We start from the raw sequence: 22,620 nt of genomic DNA on the forward strand, positions 1-22,620 counted from the left end.
ATTTTTTATAATAATTCAATTTTGTGAGCCACACAGAACTACATAAGAGCTATATAAATAACATCAATATTAAATTGGTACCCAGATTTTTTTTTTTTTTCAGAATAAAACCTTGAGGTTGCTTGTCTCTAAAAGCTGCAATTATGGTTAAAAATAGAAGTAATTCATCTTTGACCATGAATGGCAACTCCACAGGTCTGAAAACAGAGGCCTGACCACCAGTTTCTACTCAAGACATATGGGCAGGAAGGGGAAGAGGCTGAACCCACAAAGTGGCCTGTGAAAAAATAAACATCCTTTTTCCCAAAGCCTTTCCTCTGTCAAGACAAAGATTTCAACTGGATTTCAACTGCAGACAATACTTAATTCTAGTGTTAAAATTGTACACAGCCACACATTTTGGCTTGTAAACCATTCAGTTTTGGAACAACAAAAACTACTCTGGAATTTCAACAGATCCCAGCTTGTCATGTCACCTTCAAAGTAAAGGTGTGAAATTGGTGATTATTAAAAATCATGAGGAATTCAGATCCAGCCATAACACCCATCTGACTGAGCCCAGGTCTCTTGCATGGAGACAGCATCATTATTTCATGAATCACCAGTGACCTTTGGAAGGCACTGGGAAAAGCAGCCATGTTCATTCCCTTCCATTGATTTTCTAATTTTGAGTAAATTGGTTTAATCTGGGGAATGGTTATCTATGAGGAATAAAAATACTTAAAACTGTCTTTAGAAAACAGTAAAAAGCTGAACTGCTTGAACTGAAACAATGAATTTGGAAGGGAAACTTGAAGGTAGAAAAGGTAAGGATTTTGTAAACTTTAATTTGGGCAACATTTTGTGGCCAGGCACCCAAATACGAATAAAGTTAGAATCTCTTTAAACTTAAAAACACAGACATTCAGGCCCAGACATTAGTTCCACCCCACGTGTTTCTGGTATCTGTGACTGATTTACTCATGAAATATTTGCTGTTGGAAAAGCCTGTAGAAAGAAATTACCCACCCAGAAAGGGAAGTGTATTATCTGGTAACATGAAAAATAATGGGCTGAATATTGAGAACATTGGACAATCCTGAGTCTAATCAACTTAGAAGACAAGCTCAGTGACTCGGCACACACCTGAAACATCCTGCAAGAACAGAATTTGGATGTCTCCAGCAATCTAAGAGCACTCAGGGCTACTTCATCAAAAGAAATTGTGATTTATAGAGTAACTCTTTCTGGTGCCAAGATTTTATCTATTCCGGAATCTAAACCTTTAGATTAACAGATTGCCTCTTCTTTATTATCTTCTGAACATGAAATGATCATACCTAAGCTTTCTTTGCCATCAATTTATGCTCTCATAATGTTAATGATCTGTTATAAGCATAGATTTTGGCACTGTGGCAATTCACCTTAAAGCCATCTGAGGATTATGTGTTCCTTCCCAACCCCTTTTTGTATTTTCTTTTTTTGGCTATGGGGTACCAAGTTAATTAGTTCATTAATTCTACTCATAAAAGTATTGTAGGAAAGACATAGAGCACTAAACTAATACTCTCAGAGTGAGCTATATGCACAGTTAGCTCTGGGTGTCAATTACTAATTGTAAATTGAAGTCCACTTAATCCTGAGGTCTTTTTTCTCACTACACAACGCTAAATGTCTTGCACAGAAATTATGAACTATCAGATTTATAAACACTGATCAGAGCTTAGAACTTAAGTCCAAGTAAGAAATAAACAAAATTCTTAAAAAGAAATGAGCATTCTCAAAAGTGAGCATCTGAATCCCCAAACAACAAGATCCAGAGCCTCTTCTCACGCCACAGAAGAAGATTAGAGGCACAACCTTCTAATTAAAATGTGAGACTGGAGATAGGAAAGTTCTCACTCACCTCCCGGTCCAGCAGCGCAGGGGACACCACTGTGACGATGTCTCCCTTCTCAGGGTCGATGTAGAACATGTTTGGGGAGGGTTTGGTGGGGGTCTGCCTGAGGATGTTGTAGCGCAGCAGGGCGTTGTCCGTGCCGGCGTCGTCGGCGTCGAATGCCGCCATGCTCATCACCGTGGTTCCTGGGGAGAGGGTGCACACAGCAGCACTGAGCAAAAACCCTCTCGAACTGAGTGATAGTTAGGTTGCATTTTTGTTCATATTATCTTTACTTTGGTTTGTTTGTTTGTTTTTTTAACTAGGCTGGAAGAGACCTTCAAGATCATTGAGTCCAACCCAGCCCCAACACCTCAACTGAGCCCTGGCACCCAGTGCCACATCCAGGCTTTGTTAAACACACCCAGGGATGGAGACTCCACCACCTCCCTGGGCAGCCGTTCCAGAACTTTATCACCCTTTCCATGAAAAACTTTTTCCTAATAAAGGTTAAAGGTTTTTCCATGTACTTTATCACTCTTTCCATGAAAAGCTTTCTCCAGCCTCTATTTCCCTTGACACAGCCTGAGACTGTGTCCTCTGCTTGGAGAAAGAGACCAACCCCACCTGACCACAGCCACCTTTCAGGAGTTGTAAGGAGTGAGTAGTTGTTACTCAGCCAATAGAAGACTTATGTGCTCTAACACAAATTCCCTGTATCTCTGGGCTTTGAAGCCATCCATAGTAATTGCATTTCACAAAATGAATTACAGATGTATCTCTTCCACTTTCAATTCTGCAGGCAGAAAATCCACAGGTGGCTACAATGAAAACAACAATACTGAAATAACAGGTCTCTAATCGCATGGTGAAGTGTTGCAGTTCAAATTGTGTTGGATGTCGTTTCTGTCAATAAGAAATGTTGTAATTATTAAAGCCCTCATTGTTCCAATTTCAATTTGTACAAATTTATGAGCTTATTTTATGAACATCAATAAGCCCCCCCATCTCTATTGCCCCACTGTCCTTCCAGTGCTGAAGGTTTCTCTGCCAGGAAATTCCCTGAGCACACAGTTCTGCTGCAGAGTGCAATAAGGGAAATGCAATTCCCTGCACAGATTCCTAAATGCTGTGCAGAGGAAAACCCTCACTTTGTTTCTTGATCAGAGATAATAGAGAGAGGACTGAGCTGCTGCCAGCTCTGTGCTTAGGAGGGGAGCACATCCTGCATCCCTGGATCAAGGATTTTCCTCTCATCAAGACAGGCAGCCCAGAGCAAAATTCTGTCAGGTTTTTATCAGTTTTGTACAGTGCACTGAGAAACAAAGAAAGGGCATAATGAGACACCTGGCCTGAACTGTGAGATGCTCACCCCTAGACCAAAATGATTTCTTCATCAGTTCATCTATAACTGTAAGTGTAAGCATTAGTTTGAAAAGCAATCTAACTAAATAATATATGCTCACAGCAAGATTAAATATTCCTGGTAATATTGAGCTGAAGACATAATGAGATTCTACCAAATAACAAAAAACTGTGATCAAATCAATAAATTCATTTTAATAGTGAATCAATGTTAAGTAACAGATTAGTGTGAGATATTATCAAACTATAAGGTAAGAAATCTAAGAAGGGATCCAGTCTTTGGCCTAAAAATCACAAGTGAAGCAATTTATCAGATTCCATGGTCTACACCACTTCCATTGAAGTAACTTTGCAGTGACACCATTATCTCCTGTGTGAATCAGTGTCAGAGGGAGCCAGAATTCTTGTTACAGGTTAATTCCCCTGTGGGAATTCACCCTTTCTTTTCCCCACAGATTGGGCAAGTATTGTTTTAAGCTATCATGGTCAACACATTTTAAATACAGCATTTCAATATATAAATTAAATATATAAATTTAATATATACAATATTAAATATATATATTATATATATCAAAGATATGAATTAAATATATAAATTTAAATACATCATTTTCATTTCTTCATAGATCTGTAAGACCATAGGATCATTTTTCAGTATTCACAGAGATTTCTGTGGCAAAATGACTACAAGAGAGCAAAACCTGATGCAGACAGGGCCTAAGACATTCGATTGCAAGTTGCCTCCATAACAGAAATATGTATCATTCATGTACAGTGAGTTTGTTTATCTTCTGAAGGTCTTGGATTTAAAAAATCAAATAAAAATGAAATATTATGGCAAAAATAAAAACAAGCCCAGCCTCAGTTATAGACTTATAAAACAACTGCCTGTTCACTGTTAAACAAACTCAACTGCCTTGTTTAGATACATTTCTCCTTTTCTTTTTTTCCCTTTTGTTGTAGTTCCCAGAGTACAGTGTTGCCTCTTCTTGTAGTGACCTTGAATATCAGCTCTCAAAGGTTTTATTTTATTGCTACTTTGGGCAGAGTTTCCCCCTTGAGAAAAATAGCAGAGACCTGACAGCATGTTGGTTTTATTCAGCAGTGATTAAAGGTCAGACAGCTCAAAAAGAAGCTTACCACTGGATACCATGCCATGTTTTCCAGTGTTACAAGATGATCCCAGCCCTGATATTTTCACCTACTTTGTGTGAGACTGATTGAGAAGAAAAGAGAGAAAAGAACTGCTTTCTTTTTTGAAGAATGAGATTCAATGTGCTGTTTTTCAGAAATTTACCACATTTTTGAGATTTTTTTTTACATAAATGTTAGATAACATGTTTCACAAGGGTCTCTAAATCACAAGGTTTCAGTGAAATAAATAAGGACTAAGGCAAACTTTTAAGGGATCTTTAAGAGTGCCCAAGTTCATGTGAAATTAAATGGATTTCAGTACACAATGGTAAAGTGCAAAGGATGCACTTTAATATGCCCTGCTCAAGTACAGTAGAAAACATTTTGAATGAATACAAGGTTGCTGTTATTACAAATCTATTAAATGAGTTGATGCTCAGCAGAGATTTAGAAACTTATTACACTATATATTCAAGTAAAAATCCCATTTATACAGTTGTCCTACTGAAATATTTCTGATGATAAAACAGTGGAAAGCACATGTAAATTTTAAGATCTGATGTAAATCCCCTAATCTCTCATTACCCTGGCATAGGACTGGCTTAACACAATGGCTGACTCTGATTTGCCAGCTGCAGTTCTTTAACCTTTCAACTCACTAGACATTATCTTGTTCCCTGCAATCATTCCTTTGGTGCATACAGATAAGAGTTCCAGCAACTCAGATGAGCAGAATTTTACATCCATTTTGCATAGAGATGCCAGCTCCAGGAGGAAAGCTGGAGAGAATTAGATACATCTTTTCTTCTGTGCTTCTTCTCTCAAAAGTTTTGTGGCATTGATTCATGGATAGCATCAAAGTGGCGTTTAAATCCAATTTTAAAGTTATTCTATTCTCACAAGTTCTCATTATGCACATAAAATGTGGGGTTGTCTTTAGATGTTGTTATGTATTAGTAGAGGTTGTGTTTGGTTTTTGTTTGGGGATCAATACAGAGAACTTCACCTCCATGTGCTTCATATTTGTGGCTGATGCCTCAAAAATCACAAGAGCTTTAACCCAGCAGTTAAAACATTCACCTGGAACACTTTGGAAAAGCCTAATAGCTACATCTCCAGGGAAGAAATTCCCTATCCTAATTGAGGTGTCCACAGAGAGAACACAAATGACAAATTGGGATTGGACCACCTGAAAAAAAAATGTTTATATAGAGATTTTGAAAGTGTAGTGGCCCAAATGTGTGTTTTGAAAGGCTACACCACAGGCATCCTGTCCAAACGAGCTCCATTCAAGATGTACATTTCTTGAGTATTCCTCCCTCATCATAAACTTTTATTCTTCATAAAAGATTCATTTCCCCAAGCCCATAAACTGACTACATCTAATTCAGTGTCATTTTACAAATACTTCCATTCCTGGCATCAATCAAATGCAGCTGCCTTTCAAACCACAAAACAACAGCTTGCTACATTATCATGTTAAACAATATATATAAACTCATCAGGCTGGGGAAGGGATGTCTGCAAAATCAGCAAATTCTTCCTTGTGCCAATGACGCACAGAGACCCATGGAGGAAATTCTCCCAGGACTTGTGTCCTGGTGTGTCTCAATATTCAGGGTTTGTTTGTCAGCCTTTCTGGGCAGAACCACTCAGGATTCCCAGAATCACCCAGAATTCCCAGAACCACTCAGGATTCCCAGAATCACTCAGAACCTCCCATTGCACCTCCCAGAGTTCCTCCTTGCTCACACCCAGATCCCACTCCCAGGCCGTTGCTCCAGAGGCTGCAGCTGTCAATGTGTTGGTTATTTCAAAATATTGGCAAAATCTCCTCTTAGGCACCAAGAAGTAAAATCTAACAGATGCATGGTTTTGGAGTGGTTGGAACAGAGGGTTTCTTGGGAAAATCTCTTTGGTATTTAGTTAATAATATCTTATAACCTGTCTCACTCTTTTTTTTTCTTTCTTTTTTCTGCTAAGATACCAAGAGAACATTACTACTGAACTTTTATTTATTTATTTACTATATGCAGCTGCTGGGTTTAAAAGAAGAACTGGAGAGGAGTGGAATTGAGGCTTATCTCCAGCTGGGTGAAATGTGAACAAATGTCTCAAGCCTAAAGCCTTAAGAGAAGACTAAATTTGAAGACCAACAATAAAATATTAACCAGTTTAAGGACTGAAAAAATTTAAATTTATGAGAACTAGAGAGCTCAAAGACTTCACCATGGAATTTTCTCAGCTGATTTTCACTCTTTCTGTGGTTCTCCACTGTATATTCAGTACATTCAATGTTTTCTACATGTGGTACAGAAAGGGAAGGGCTTGTTCTCCTAATTAAATAACTGCGCTGAAGAGTTGTGTTTCCACCTTCTCCACAAGTTGAGCTGTGTCTCTGTACATGATAACAATCAGTTGCACAATGTTACATTTTCCAGAAGTACAGCTATTTTAACCCAAGAAGGAGGACAAAGAGTAAAAAATGGGATGAAGAAGGAAGAAATCAAGAGGGTTACCTACATCTCTAGAGCCCAACTTTCAGAAACTGGAACAAAGCAGGAAGCCCTCCTGACAAGGTTCTCATCATAACTAATTACAAGTTTGATTATCGTTTTGTACTTTCAGACAAAAAGCCCCAGAGGAGCAAAACAAATATAAGAAGAAAGGTCTGTTATGGTTCCAATCAAGGGCATTTGAATTGCAATCATGTGTATCACTAAAAACTTCAAGGCCTTGCTCAATAAAGACAATTAGTAAGAATCATTGAGTTCAGGCTTTGAGTATATCTTATATTTGTACAGGGCAATAATTTCCTACCCTGTAGGGCTTCCTCACATTCTCTATTTAGATGTTTGGTGGGTTCTTTTAAACTCTAGATTAGATGGCATCACTGAGCAGCGCTCTGGGAATGCCACTGCACTGCAGACCAGCAGGATTGGAAGGGTCAGCTGGTGAACTGTCAGCTCTGGAATGAATAATAAACAAACTTCTCCCAGTACACAAAAGAAACTTCAGTAATATTAAGCAGAGATGAAGAACTGTCAAGAATTGTTACTAACTATAGAGAGCTAATGCAGTCAGAAGCATATAAATTGAGTAAGAAATAATGGGACATTCCCAGCTGAATGTTATGACAGAAGAGAGAAGATGTATGGGCAGGTCAACCTTTAGCAGCACTGGTATTTAACCTTTCTTCCCCAGGAACAGCACAGTTGTTTTGGCAGAATGAATTATTCACTCCTGGGATGTTTGGAACATGACTTACACACAGTCCTGTCCCCAGCCACACTGCAGCCACTGTCACATTGTGAAGAGCTCTCAGGTATTCTCTGCTCCAGGCCAGACATTGATCTATGGCATGTCAGTAAGGGAATTTGCATTAGCTGGAGTTATGTGACGTGGATCTTACTTTGGTGTGTTGTATTTTGTCTGCAGTGCTGTGGATGTTTTCATCTTTGGGGTAAAATTGTGTGGTGAAAACATGGAAAATTGTTAGTCCCACCAAGGATTCCCAAATTGTGTTTTTTGTCTGTATGCATCAGGTTATAAGAGTCTGTGGTAGCATATTCATATTGAAATTTACCTCTATCTGTGCAGATAGAAGACATTGTGAAAAATGTAATTTATTCTTTCAGAACACCAGATCCCCTTCACAGATTTTGTGTTGTACAAAACTCATTATCCCCAAACAAGATAACATTTCAGACTCTGTGCATCTTCCCACACACAAAGGAAACAAAGATTAAAAAAATGCATGAAGACCTTTGTCTTATAGCCTACAGATAGCATGAAACAGGTATTTATTTGCATGAGGAGTAAAATCAATGAAATCTCATTTCCTATCTGGTACTGTCCAAAAGTTCATCCCCTGAATGGATAAGATGATGTCTTTTAGAAGGATCACAAAAACAGAGCTACAACAGCTCTGCCTTCCCCTCAACAGCTCCCCCAGTTCCACTCATCACTTCAGCAAACAATCCTTCCTTGCCCAGGCAAGGGAATCCTTCACTCTTGTTCATTTACAGTCTCTCCAGATAGACTGGGAATTGCAAGTTTAGTAAAAGAGGACTTAAGACAATGAAGATGCAGCTGAAAAAACCAATATTCTTCCTCCAGATATAAACAGGCTGCAGGTTTAAGCAAATCACCAAAGATTTTTTCTTAACCAGGATTCTCCCTAAGCAAAAATGTCACACTCTCATGTGTGTTTCCCTTTTGACCAGCCAAGTTTATTAAGAAAAGTCATGAATTACTTCTTGGATCATGACCATAAGCTATAAAACGTCCCACTGTTCTGATATTCTAAGTGCCAATTCATAACATAATCTTATATGTCAGATCCCATTATTCATAAAACAGTATAACACATTCTCTGGAAGTAAATGGTTTAATGTAAATGATGATATGCACTGAGCATCTCACAGCAGGCAAACATGACAGAGCAGTGATTTATGAGTGCAGAACATCTATTCAACATGCAAAGAGCAAGATTCAGCCCCAGGCATGACAAACACAAAGGGCCTACGTTCTCTCTGGAGTTTGACTAGCACTAGAAATCAACCAGGAAAATCACAGCAAATAGAGACTAGATGAGACATTTAAACATCATGAAAATCAACCCTGTCAAAACAAGGCAGGAGCATTCTCAAAAAAGATACACAAGCTTCTTTGCTGAGAGGTCAGATGGAGAAATTTCCAGAGTGCCTGTGTAACTCATCACCACAGGTGCATTTGGCCAAATCTGCAGGAAGGCAGCCCAAATCCCAAGAGGAGTTGGGTCAATGCCAGCCGAGCTCCAGGCCACTGCTGCCCCAGGGGAGTGGGTGGTGCTGAGCTCTTCCCTCCGCTTTTACCAAACCAGCAGAGGTAAAAAGCTCAAAACTCAACACCCCTGCCCAAAGTGCCCTGCTCAGCCACTGAGTCCTTTGGTCTGAGCTGCCCGATGATGCCTCAGGTTTTGGCTTTTCTATTTTCCACATCCTGTGCTGCTTTAGTGTGTGGGTCTGGGTTCACATCAGGGGATGGTGAGCTCTGTGCACAGAGCAGGGAGACAAAACAATTCCTGCTCCAGCTGGGCACCAAGGACAAATGATCCAAATCTCAGCCCCAAGAGCACAAACACCGTGGGCTGGAGAGAGAAAAACAAGCAGGGTGGGACTGCATGGGCTAAAGCTGGAATGGGACAATGAACTGCAAGATGCAAATGGAGCAGAACTGATCCCAGGGAGAGACCCCGGGAGCGCTCGTGCATTTTGGGACCATTTTGGTTCATCTTGGGTTCATTTTGGGACCATTTTGCTTGATCTTGGGTTCATTCTGGGACCATTTTGGTTCATCTTGGGATCATCCTGGGACCATTTTGGTTCATCTTGGGTTCATTTTGGGACCATTTTGGGTCATCTTGGGTGCAGCCCTGGCTGGGCTCTTGTGCTGTCCAAGGTGGATCCATTGAGGAGATCCTTTTACTAAATCCCTGCTTTATTCTTTAGCTCCATCTAGTCTCTGTTCCAGGTCAGCCTTCACCAGGCATCAGTGACAGCTGAAGGTTTTTGTCAGAGATGCTCTCAGCTCACATGATGCACCGTGCTGTTTTCCCAGGTCCCATGTAAAATTGGAATTGCCTGCAATCATTCAAATTTGATTTCAGGCATATGCAAGCTGTTTAAATGCAGATGCAAACTTTATAGTCAAGGGTAAGCAGCGAGCTTACTAAAAATATATATTCTGCACTTATTTATGTTTCATAATCCAAATGTTTTCTTTTAGCTTGTCTTTACCTTTTCCTTAATAGTTTTCCATTTTTTACCCTTTCCTCTTTTTCTGGGGGGTAGAGTTCTGGCCAGTCAATGCAAATTGTTAATAGACAGCAATTTTTAAAGTCATACATATAAATATAACCTGATGCAATTTTCATATCCAGAAATACCCATGAGAAATTATCTCTTCAATGTTGTAGAAAGCTTCCCTAAACTTCATGACAAAAAACAAATCAGGAAAAATTAGATTAATCATTTAAGTTTTTCCCCAAAAAAAGAAGCTAATATCCAGTTTCTCCCAAGCTCTAAGCAGGGCAGCATTCTTAATCAATATAAATGTAGAAAAGAAAATAGAGGTTTCAGAGACTTCACTTAGGTCAGTAAAAAAAGATTGACAATTATTTGCATTCTGAACTTCTGGGAGGGAACTGACCATCTTTCACTTCAAAGCCACTTTCACCTTGTTTCCCTCCCAGCCAGTCAAGCAGGATTAGAAATCTGAGTATTTACAGGAATGGCATCAGAACCAGGAACAGATCCTTCTCTTAGCCCTTATGGAACAAAACACTGCTGGTCACTGGGAACCCAGCTCACATCCATCAAGCCAGGAACGACTCTCAATTTGGAGACCAAACTGCACTTCCCAGTTCTCAAACAGCCCAGGTATAACTTATCCCACAACCCTTTCACAGCAGCAGTGTCCTTTGGGAAGGAACCTTGGGGCACTGGTAGGGAGGGAGCAGCAGTGTGTTTTAAATCAGGAGTATATTAAAATCTAACAATGCTTGATAATGAAAATGAGAAAAATATTTTTTCTTTCATTCCAACAACAAATTATTCCAAATTGGGGAAAAAACTCAAAACAGTGTGATGTATGGACACTAAGTGCCTACTTTTTAAAAAACACTAAAAATTACAGTCAGTGAGAACTGGATAATAAGAAGCCCAGGCTGCACTCTGTGTGAATATTCTGCATTAAGACTTGCTCCAGAGCAACAACAGAATGGAGATATTATTCTAAGAAGGGAACACTTTCACAGATTTCAGTAATCTTTTGATCAGGGCCACACTCAGAGATGGAAGATCTCATTCCATAAATTACCTACTTTTGTAAAGGAATTGACTGACTTTTACAAAAATAAGAAAGGCAGCAATTAAACTCCCTTGTCTCAGTGGGCTTTAATCAAAGCCACGTCATTACTTCACAGAAATCATTTTGCACTATTCTTCTATGTCCAAGGTACCCTGGCATCCTTCCTGATTAAAAAGCAATAACATTACATTTTAAAAAGGTCTATTAGTGCAAGGTCAATCTTCCCCATTTGGATACACTTTTTGAGACACTGGGCCAGAATTTCTGTTGATCTAATTCAGCCCAGCACTACTAAAGCAAAGATTTATCTTAGGTGGGGCTGTGGAACACAGGATTGACCTTGAAGGTCTGTATTAGGTATACACAGTATTGAATTGCCTCTATTCCCTTTTTATCTCCCTAATTTCTCACTTCAATATATGTGAAATGAAAGAGAAAACAAAAGGATGATCTGAGATTTTTTTTTTTTGCCTCTTCTACATTGGAGCCTTTCCCTTCTTGCTACCAGCAATTTACACAAGTATCCAATTTTTCATATTGGTGCAGGATTATGAATACACAGCACCACAGACTTCAGCAATTACTGCACCAGGGAAGTTCTCATTGTTACTCTTTGCCTGTTAACTAATATGAACTGGTGTGCTTTAATCTCAAATTACAAAGTGGAAATCGGAGTGAAACACCCAGCCCTGTTCCCCTTGAGTCTGCCACTGGGGCTCTCAGCACCTACATCAATCCAAAATTAACCCAGATGAGCTGAGGGTGCTTCAATATTACAAAAGCAGTGCTAATGAAAGGAGAATCAGATGTCCTAATGAGGAGCAAATCATCTCACAAGGCTTCTCTCTTCCTCTGCAGGAACAGAGCACACACTTAATTCTGATGTATTATTTCATCTTTGTATTGATTTCATCACCAAGTCCCAGCCATTTGATCTATTAAACATCTGAGGGTTTTTATCTGAGGGATAAGTATTTCCATCATAATACAGGATCTTTTTAGGTGAGTTTTGTTTTTCTTCACCCCCTTCTGTAGCTGAACTCCTGGATAAATTATTTGGTTGGGCTCGTAGTGTCTGCTCTGGTGAACTTATTTAAATTCACCCTGCCTGAGCAATATTTCATAATGGACTTCACTGCTGGACCAAATAAATAAACTGGGCAACGACTCCCTGTTCCTAATTCTGAGAATTGCATTACGTCCATTGCACTTTTCTGGATAAATCATATCACAGATGCAGTAATTCCCATTAAAACTACAAACAGAAGTGGAAGATTTGATTTTAAGGTCTCAAAGTAAGTGTGGAACAAATCCTTAGTGAGGATCAGAAGGCATGTCTTGGAAAGATATCCTTAAAAAGGATTCATTCTTCCCCCATGCATCCTCCTGAACCCATTCAACAGCTTCCCACTGTAAATGAGCCCACAGGAGGAAGGACAAACACCTTCAGCTATTCTGGAAACCTTCACTTCAAATTGGCCAGCCTTTAAATCAAGTCCACACAGCTCATTCCCTAAGAGCAATGACAGAAAATGGAATTGTTTTCTGCCTTTTCCTCCATCTTGAGATTAAAGTATCTGCACGTAGAAATCTTTGCAGTCCTTCTTCAAATGATCTTTTTGGTTAAATTATATTTTAAAGCCACTGATAGCTGAATTTAATAAATGATTCAGATGCTGCAAGAGTGTGCTCTGTGATTTTCAAACAGGCCTTTGAAACTATCTTGTATAAATCACAGGTTTCAAAACTGTCCATATTTGTAACAAGAATACAATTTGGGGTGTGTGATATATATTTTCAGTAGGGATCCTGATATTCTTTCCTGAATTAAGTCATTGATTAAATCACTTAGTTCAGCAAGTGTGATGACTTTCACTCAGTTACAACCATTTCAGGCTCAGATATCCAGTCTTTTTTATAGTCACTAAAGAGGGACTGGCAATTTTGGATGCTGTTCATCCCATTCTAACATAAAAATTTAGGAAAGATGAGATAAAGCACCTTTGGAAGTGATTCATTCTGGGTGAAATCTGACTCTGAGAGGGCACTTAAAAGATGTGGTACACTCCCATTAATTCTGCACATTACTAAGGTGTGGAAAGCAGGGTTAGAACAAAATGTTTCTCCTGTACTTTTGCTCTGACACCCACCACAGACTCCAGAACCCTTTCTCTCCCATCTCACAACTGCTTAGGGCTGAAGGGATCTTTGTTCTGCACAACTTTACAGCCTCAACTCCTGTAAAGTGGAGCCCTGCAAGGATTAAAAGCAGCCCAAGACATCCCTGGTTTTATTCCCTTAGAATTGATGCATCTTGTTGAGAAGGGACCTTAAGCAACAAATCAAGTTATTTTAACTCTGTGTGTAATTGATTTAGTACTGAAAGGGCTACATTATGTCCCTGCAAAGAAAATATGAGCATGGAAAAGCTTCTGTATGTCATAAACCATCTAAATATTGACTATGAGACTCCTTAATGTAAAATTAATAATTAAGCACAGAACAGGTCATGATATATCACTGCCAGCAATTGGGTACTTAGAGATCATAAAGATTTGTGGAGCTGTGTGCAAATTTGGGGTCATTAAGTCACAGGCTTGCTCATGTACATTTGTACTTTATAAATGCACATATTCCTTCTCGGGCAAAAAGAAAACAAGCATCAGTCAGTGGCAAATCATCCTAAGAAAGGAGACCCAGAGAGAGATTTGCAATTTTCAATTTTCTAGTTTTCCACTGGGTGCTTTTCCACAACCCTCATCCTGATCACACTTAAATTCAAGTTTTCAGCTCAAGGCTTCAATGAAATCTCATCTCTTGGGGAGAAGGTTGCTCTGGCCCCTGTGAGGGTCCATCCCAGCCATCCCCTTTCCCTCCTTTTTGGAGGAAATTGGAAGGCAAAAGGAGCAGACACAGGTGCTCCTGCCTTGGGTTCCCTGCTGACATTTGCCCTCAAAATTTCCAGTGTTGAAAATGTCAATACCAAAATACCACAAAGTTCAAAGGCAATCTGTAAACACCATTTGTCAAACACAGTCACAGAGTTTCCCTTCAGCCTCAGTTCTTTTGTAATTTTGAGTGGGGCCCTGACTCAACGTATGGAAGAATGAAAATTCCAAATGATATCAACCTTCAGAGTACAAATCCCTGAGAGCTTGAGTGGATTTCTTCCATGCAAAACTTCAGTTAAATAATCAAGTGAGAAATATTTGACTGCAAACTCCTGTGATTTATTTGTTTGTTTTCCCAGTAACTTATATGAAATCCTACTTTCTAGGGATGTGAGCTGTAAATCTCCCCAGCAATCAACAAGGTCAGGAATTGAGTCAGAGTTTTTGTCTCTGAGGTGTCTACTCATATCCATCCCTGCCCTTGCCACACACTTCTTAATTAGATCATCAATAAATTATGGTATTTATATAAACCAAGGGTTGAGGATCACAGAATTCCCACCACATAAATTCCTTGACTTTTGGCAAGAGCAGTGACTTCCAAACCCCATCCCAATCTTAATACCTACTGAAGAAAAAAAAAAAAAAATCCAAGCGAACAAACTTATCAATTTTGATATCTTTACCTCATAATTTTGGTAAATGTATATACATATTATTATATTTATTATAATATAATTATGATAAATATATATTTTAATATAATAGAAATAATTATTATATATAGAAAACAATTATTATATATCTTAGAATTATCTTATGTCTGTTTATCCAAAGTAAAACCCCTATGACAGCTATAAATGGGCCACAATGATTTGTGTCAATGGATTATGTGTCAAACTGGGAAAATTGTACCTTAAATCACAGATCCATGACAGATCTGGAAAGCCTAAGAGGAAAAAGGCATTCCAGTGGCAGGTACCAATGTCAAGTGAAGTTATTCTGTATTTTTAGAGCAATACCAGGAAGATCCATTAAATAACTGCAAACTCCTTTTGTTCTGAGAGCTTGCTTTGCTTTTTATCCCAACGTGCTGCTTTAAAGAGAGAAGAGTTTGTGATTTCAGTCACTTCCATTCCACCTAAGAAGTGACCCAGGGATAGAAATCTCAGCATATTTCTCCCAAGATTCTCTCACATTTTACTTTTTGTGCTTAAACAGCCAGATCTGACAATGATCTCTTTGCATTGAATCTATCTGTTGACACAGAACAACTACAAATTAAACCAAATGGGTAATTTGCTAAAGCAAATAAAAAAGGCACATTTTTACAGGTTTCCCATTCACACAGAATACCAGTATAGCTCAAAAATGTAAAGAAACAATCCAGCTGTGTTTATCCATGCAAGCATTGACTTCTAGAACTACAAAGCTGGTGGCAAGTTGGTTATGTTGTTAAAAGCACAGAAATACAGGTGCCAAAAAGCTGTGAAAAAAACTGAGGTAGGGGTAGGATGTTCTTAAAGAAATTAATCTTAAAGATGTCAGGAATGTGATTTTTTTTCTCTATATATTCTCTGAATTTCCCTGGTTAGTAACTTTTTATATGCATTAAAATATACATATAAACCCCAAAGAGAATATATTTAATAATGCATATTAAGACTTTATAGAGAAGCATTTATCTCTCTCTCTATCTAATACCAGGGATATCTTTTGTCCTTGAAGTGCTCATGGATTAGGACTAAGTTTTACTGAAAACTTCTAGACACATTCAGATCTAAAAATCTATGAAAAATCTCTAATGCTCCATATAATTTTTGATATTATAATTTTTAATATTAAAATAAAATATTTTCATTATTAAAATTATTAAAATAATTTATTTCTTTTTTAACTAATAAAACGCTTGTGCCTTCTAAGCCTGCCATTCTCTCAGCTCCCTGTACCATGAAACACTGTGATCTCCTAATCAGTATTTAATTTATTTGTCACAGCTGACAAATATGTGACAAATATAGATATATATATTTATATAATGTATATAAAATGTGATGTTTTGCATGCAATATAACACAAATCTGTTGCTAGCTGAATAACTCAGCTGCATTATCCTACAGGAATAGTTTCACTCTGGTGCCTGGAAAGCAGCCTGGGCCAAAATTCCCTCCCTTGGCTGGGAACCTGCTGGGTGCTGGGGCAGGAAATGAGAGTTTTGCAAGAAGCACTCTTCCCACCTGGCTTCTGTACTAAAGAAAATGGGAAGGGCTGCCATTCTCTGCTTAGATTTTGTCCATAAATCATTCTTTTGCAGAACTAGGAGGTCGTAGAAGCTGCAACAAAGCAGCATTGAAGTTTCTGTTCCAATTTAGCAATTTCAGCAGCAATTGAGGGGATCATTCAGCAGCATCCCACTTGCAGAAGGACCTGGTTATGCTAATTTCTGAGGGGTTTTAGCACATTTACACACAGGAAATAAATGGATGAATGTTCTGTGCTGTGTCACTTGTGGAATCTCCTGCATGTGCCACTGGAGCTCCACACACAGACATTTCCTGCTGCTTCCAAACAAAAACATTCCCATGCTCAGGAAAATGTGATATCCTGAGTAATGCAATGTAATTGTATGGGCTGCTACAGTTGGCTTCCAAAAATCTTTTTAAATAAAGCTTTGCTCGCTGATCTGCCAAGGTCTGGGCAGTGGATGAAAATGCCTGTGAGACATCATGAGGGTGTTGCTCCACCAGGATTTGAGTGCAAATCTTGCAAAGTGGCCCCAGTGTCCAGGAATTGGAAAGAAATTAACACAAAAAACAGTTAAGAACATTTCTCATTCTCTATTTTTGTGCCTGTTCCTAAAGCAGTGAGATCTATGTACAAATCCACAAATTGCATTATAAATTACCCATGCTACAGATGTTTATAAGCCATAATTAAAATCAACCCAATGCCCCTCAATTAAACATTTATGACAGATTTATTCAAAAACTAGTTAACCATTTATAAGGCACTTACATGGAAACAGAGGATAAATGATGAGTTTCAATTTTCTGGGCAAACTTCATAAAGCATTTTCATTTTATTTTCTGTTCTGGTTACTGCATGTGGAGACTGTGCAATACTGGAAATAATTTCTGTCAAGTTTGGAGGGGATGACAAGCTGGGATGACTCTGAATAATAGCTCAGGAGCATTACAGGCTTATAAAAGCAAATTAATGCTTTAAGAGCTGGCAGCGCATTCTTAAAGCTGAAATCTATTGAAATGTACTGCTCTGAAGCAAAGAGAAATATTTTAATATATGTATAATTATGAGTACCTGTGTATTTTTCTTTGATCTAATTTTATTTTATTCATGCAATGGAGTTAATTTCTATATTATATACACATATACTTGGTATTACAGACACAAATGTATAGATGCAGAAAATATTAATAAATACATAGATTTAAATGAAGTTATTTTAAATGTATTTCAGTGCAAATGTGTTTTGAATTTGGTGTCTTTTCATTGACACATTCACCTGGTGAATTTTCCACATTGATTTGGCTTGACTCAAATCATTCTGGAAGAGCCCCTTATGGAATAAGAAGCTCAGCATCATCTCTTAGCTGCCAATGTCCTTCCAGAAACCTGAACTCTTACCTGATCAGTAATTAAATCTATAAATGCTTTTAAAAGTAATTAATGGAGACATAATATTCATATTGTTAATGTTTGATGCTGCATGCATCAAAAGTATTTAATGTTAATAAAAAGGTACACGTGTTGGCAAGTACACCACAACTATTACAGAGGAGGGAAAAAACATCATTTCTGCTCCTGCTCAGTTTCTTAAAAATCCCTGGGAACTGAGATGTGACCCTACAATAAATACATCTGTTACTCAAAGAGGTATTTCTGCAGCTCTAATGTACAAAAGTGCTTGTATTGATTCCTTCCCAGGCTTATTCAATTAGAACATTTGAAAAATATACAAATTGTGAGGCAAACAGCTGTAAATATTTACAGAATGTAAGCTATTGATTTTTATGTTCAGAAAGCATCATAAGCAAAATTTTCATTTAATGTTTCAGTTCTCAAATACAGTAACAGAGAAGTAAGTACAGAAAACTAACCAGCACTGGAATTTAGAGACAAAATAATCTGATTTTCCCAATTTGTTTCATGTAGGCAAACATACAAAACCTAAACAATAGGAAATGTAAAGATTCCTCTCCCTCTGTAAGAAAACAGCTTCATTTGCATAATCTCCTACAAGTCTAATTTTCCTTTATGATATTTTGGAATGTTTTCCTGATCAGTGAATTCCCCAAGGCTGTATAAAAAGTTCTCCACTCAGTAATGAAACACTTTTTTAAATCACAAAATGAGGATTTGCAGTACAAATATCGCTGGCATCCTGCCGCAAGACAAAACTATTTAATTCCTTCCTTTAAACAGAATCCATATAATCAGGAACAGATTTATGCCTCTGGAATACAGCAAAGGAGAGCTTCCCTGAGAGGGGGATACTCATGTTTATGACGAACCACCTTAAAATGTTATTTAGAGCAGCTGAAGCTGTGGCTCCTTGGAGGGACAGGCAGGAAGAATTGGAATGGGAATAAAAAAAAAACAAAACAAACCAAGGTGTGGGCAGCCAATTAGTTCCAACCTGAGCAGCAGTGAGGGTGTGCAGCACATTCTTAGAAATTCCTGCTACCCAAATCCCAGAAAATCCTGCCCTAATTCACAGAATCACTGGGTTGGAAGAGACCTTCAAGATCATCGAGTCCAGCCCAGCCCCAACACCTCAACTCAACCCTGGCACCCAGTGCCACATCCAGGCTTTGTTAAACACACCCTGGGATGGTGATTCCACCACCTCCCCGGGCAGAACATTCCAGAACTTTATCACCCTTTCCATAAAAAACTTTTTCCTAATTCCCAACTTATATGTCCCTTAATGTAGCTCGAGACTGCGTCCTCTCGCTCTGTCAGCTGCTGCCTGGAGAAAGAAAAAATTGTCCTGCTTCCCAAATCTCAGAAATTTCTGCCCTAATTGTCCCATTTCCCAAACCCCAGAAACTCTTGCCCTAATTGTCCTGCTTCCCAAATCCCAGAAACTCCTGCCCTAATTGTCCCATTTCCCAAACCCCAGAAACTCCTCCCCTAACTGCCCTGCTTCCCAAATCCCAGAAACTCCTGCCCTGATTGTTCTGCTTCCCAAAACTCCTTCCCACCTGGCTCCTGCCCAAAGCTGTGAGGTCCAGGTTTGGGATTTTCCCAAAGGCACAGCATCCCTCTTGCTGCCAGGAGACCCCTCCAGACATGCCCTTGATCCTTCCCTCCCCCACAGGCTGGCAGGGGAGGGGAAAGGGGCTGTTTGGAGAACCTGGGGTTGGGGTGAAGTGAGTGACCCCATATCCATCAAGAATCCTTGGGATGGCAGCAACACAGGAAAAGATTCGGGCAAAAAAATCCACTGAGGTTCAGTGCTCCCCCAGCTGCAGCATCACCCCAAAAAAGAGCAGGGCTGAAGGGAGCAGGGAGAGCTCTCCTGCTCATGGCCAAGCCCTCCTCTGCTACAGGCAGGGGTGCCACAGAGATGTGCCCCAGATGGGTGAAATTAAATGGAAATATGGGCAGGGGAGCTTAGACAGTTTAGGAAAATTATCCGTGGTGATTCTGAAAGGCAAAATGATTTATTTTTGCATATTTTTCAGAGGTTGTTTTCTCACATGGAAAAGGAGCAAATGCAAAGGCTCGTGGTGGTGAGACCAAGGGCCATGCAGGGTCACAGCTTTATGAGCCACCACACTCTGGTGTTCTGCACAGCTGGTTAGTGGCGCCTTATTGTACTGCTGGACAGCTGCCTAAAATGAAAAATGATTATTTTGCTGTTTACAGCTCATGCAGAGAGGGTAGGCTGAGGTTTCAGAAGGAAACACAGACATCAAAATAAATCAGCACAGGACCAACATAAAATGAAATTGTCATCATCTTCCCTGCCCTTGAATGCACTGAAGGGATATTGCTTCAGCAGGTTTCAACCTTCTTCAAATATTAAGTAACCATGGAAATTTAAGGTCCTAAATTTAAATCCACATTAGTGAGAAAACTGGTTCCCAGGTACTGCCCACAGGAATATTTCCAGGGTAGTGATACTTCTCCTGCAGTGTACAAGTCTTTCTCTGAATGGAGACTGACTTAACAGACATCTTGACATGGGATCAAGTTCCTTCAAAGATGGGCTAGATTTTATTACACATTTTATTATACAGACATTCCTATTAATGCAGAAGAATTGTTAAATAAATGTTACTACTACTGACAGCAGTGATACTAACATGATGGGCAGATCATTATTTATTTAGTTTCCACATCTCCAATTTGTTCCATTTATTTCATAACTACACAAGCTTGAAAGACTTCTTAAAATGAATCACAGAAATGGGAGCATCAGAACACCAATTAGATCAAGGCTCCATCATTATTCCTTTACTTTCTTGCTCTCTACAAGTTACGTAACATGTAGGAACATTAATGTTCCCTTTTAAAGGCAATTCCAACAACCTTTTTTTTCTAACATTGAGTCAAGATTTTCCTTCCAACTCTCTCCAGAATGCAGAGGTGACCATTAATACATTTACAAATGCATTTATAAATAGCCTGAAACTGGCTAGAAATGTGGCAGTCCCCTAGCACACAACAAATTGTGATTCATTCTCAGCTTCCACTTGAAACCAGGAGCAATGTTTCTTTTTCTCTGTACTGGTATTTTTTTTTCAGATCAGTGATTTTCAGCTGCATTTTAATTACAAAACTGTAACACAATCTATTCTTCTTCTGTACACATAACACAAAATGCTCCAAGAAGCGTGTATAAGAAATGAGGCTTGTTCTGAAATATCAACAGAAAGGGCTGATTCAGCTTTCCTTTCAAAACCAGGAGGAATGGACTCGATTCTCAGCTCTATCAAAGTTACAGTAAAGGCCTTTCAGGAATGAGCAAGGAGATGCAGATGCAATGTCTGCCTTTCCCCAGTCTAAGGGATGAGCAAAGCCTGTCCAAAGGAGCCTCCCCACATCCAGATTTCCCCTCATGGCTCTTGTGGTGTTCCACACCTTCCCTTGCCTGCTGGTGCCACTAAACCCTCCCTTGCTCTGGCAGTGACAGTGGTGGCAATTCCAGAGAGCTTTGGGCTCTTCAGTTCACTGGACAGCTCTGAACACAAGACCAGGTAACCTCTGAACCCTAAGAGGCCTCTGTGCTATGTGCAAGAACTGAAATTCCCATTGAATTCCAAAGAGAACAAACCAATTTTCCCTGCAGAAACCCAGCACTGGTTCTAACTGACTGAAAAATAAAACTTGGAGAAAAGAGAAAAGCTTTTGGGCACAACATCTCTTCAAGGGCACCTTTCAAAAGGGCTTGGTGCTCCAAAGGGAGTATCCTCCAATTCTGTTGTACAAGTAAACAAAATCATTTTTCAGAAGTTATTCACAGTCTCAGGCCATCGCAATCACAAGTGTGTACAAGTGAGGTTTATACCAAAACCTTTAACCAGAGATGTCCTGCCCTTCAGCTGTAACCAGGCACGAAACATCCTCTGTGTTCCACCATTCCTGGGGTGGGATCTCAGCAGGAAAATCATTCCTGAATGCTTCTGCTTCACGTTGGATAATTGCATGTTTGTGCCACAGGGCAGATGGGCCTGGCAGCCCAAACCCAGACAGAGGAGGGAGTTTGAGCACGAGGCTCTCCCTGCCCAGCTCCTGATCCAAGCAATTCTCTCTCCACAAGAGTCCTCCAGCCACTCAATGCTGGGAGAGGAGCAGCTTCTGCTCTGCCAGCAGCAGCTTCTGCCAAATTTTGGGCTTCCTTTCCCTCTCACAGTGAAGCTTTGGGGATGTACAAGAGATGTCCCTGCACAGAACTCTCTGGTTTTCTCTGGGCATCACCACTGATGTTAAAGTTCGATGTCAATCTATAAAAGGTGCTGAGAGAAATATTTGTCTGGCTGCTTCTCTTGGTATTCTGCCAGTTTAGATGTTTTAGGAGAATTTAACTGCATCTGCATGAAAGTTGTACAGAGCATAGGGCAGAAAGAAATATTTTACAAATTTCAGCCTTTTTTTGTTTGTCAGTTTAAAAAGAGGATCTGTACTGGGTGTTTGAGAGAGCAAATCTACATAATGCCCCATGTGAGAGATTTTTGAAGATGAAAATTGACTCCTGCTCCTGTTATGTTTCTTTCTTCGTCCTTGGCAAACCTGCCTGTATAATAAAACACAGAGTTTGGCTGAGGCTGATTAACTAGCTTGTTTCCAGTAAAATTACTTTCCCTTGAGAGGAACATTAAGATTCCTTTAATGCAATCTTCAGCCATTACCATTGATTATGGCTTCATTAAATATGAAAATGAGGATTTACTCTTTGCAGCAGATATCGTTTTCTGTGAACGTGAGTAAAGACTTTCCTCTGTGCTCCGCTCAGAGTGAAGCGTGAACAAATATTTTATTTATGTACAG

At 39.3% G+C, this 22,620-nt stretch overlaps 1 protein-coding gene across 2 annotated transcripts in view; it reads right to left on the reverse strand.

Annotated features, from left to right (window-relative positions):
- CDH13 (cadherin 13) overlaps nucleotides 1-22,620 on the reverse strand; it is a 440,631-nt gene that overhangs the window by 130,378 nt on the left and 287,633 nt on the right. For both annotated transcript variants that reach the window (XM_030955918.1, XM_030955917.1), the window contains exon 7: nucleotides 1,886-2,064. In XM_030955918.1, coding sequence (XP_030811778.1) covers nucleotides 1,886-2,064 — 179 coding nt within the window. The remainder of the gene's footprint in view (nucleotides 1-1,885; nucleotides 2,065-22,620) is intronic.

This window comes from Camarhynchus parvulus, chromosome 11 (genome assembly GCF_901933205.1).
Source record: "Camarhynchus parvulus chromosome 11, STF_HiC, whole genome shotgun sequence".
In the NCBI taxonomy this organism is placed as follows: Eukaryota; Metazoa; Chordata; class Aves; order Passeriformes; family Thraupidae; genus Camarhynchus; species Camarhynchus parvulus.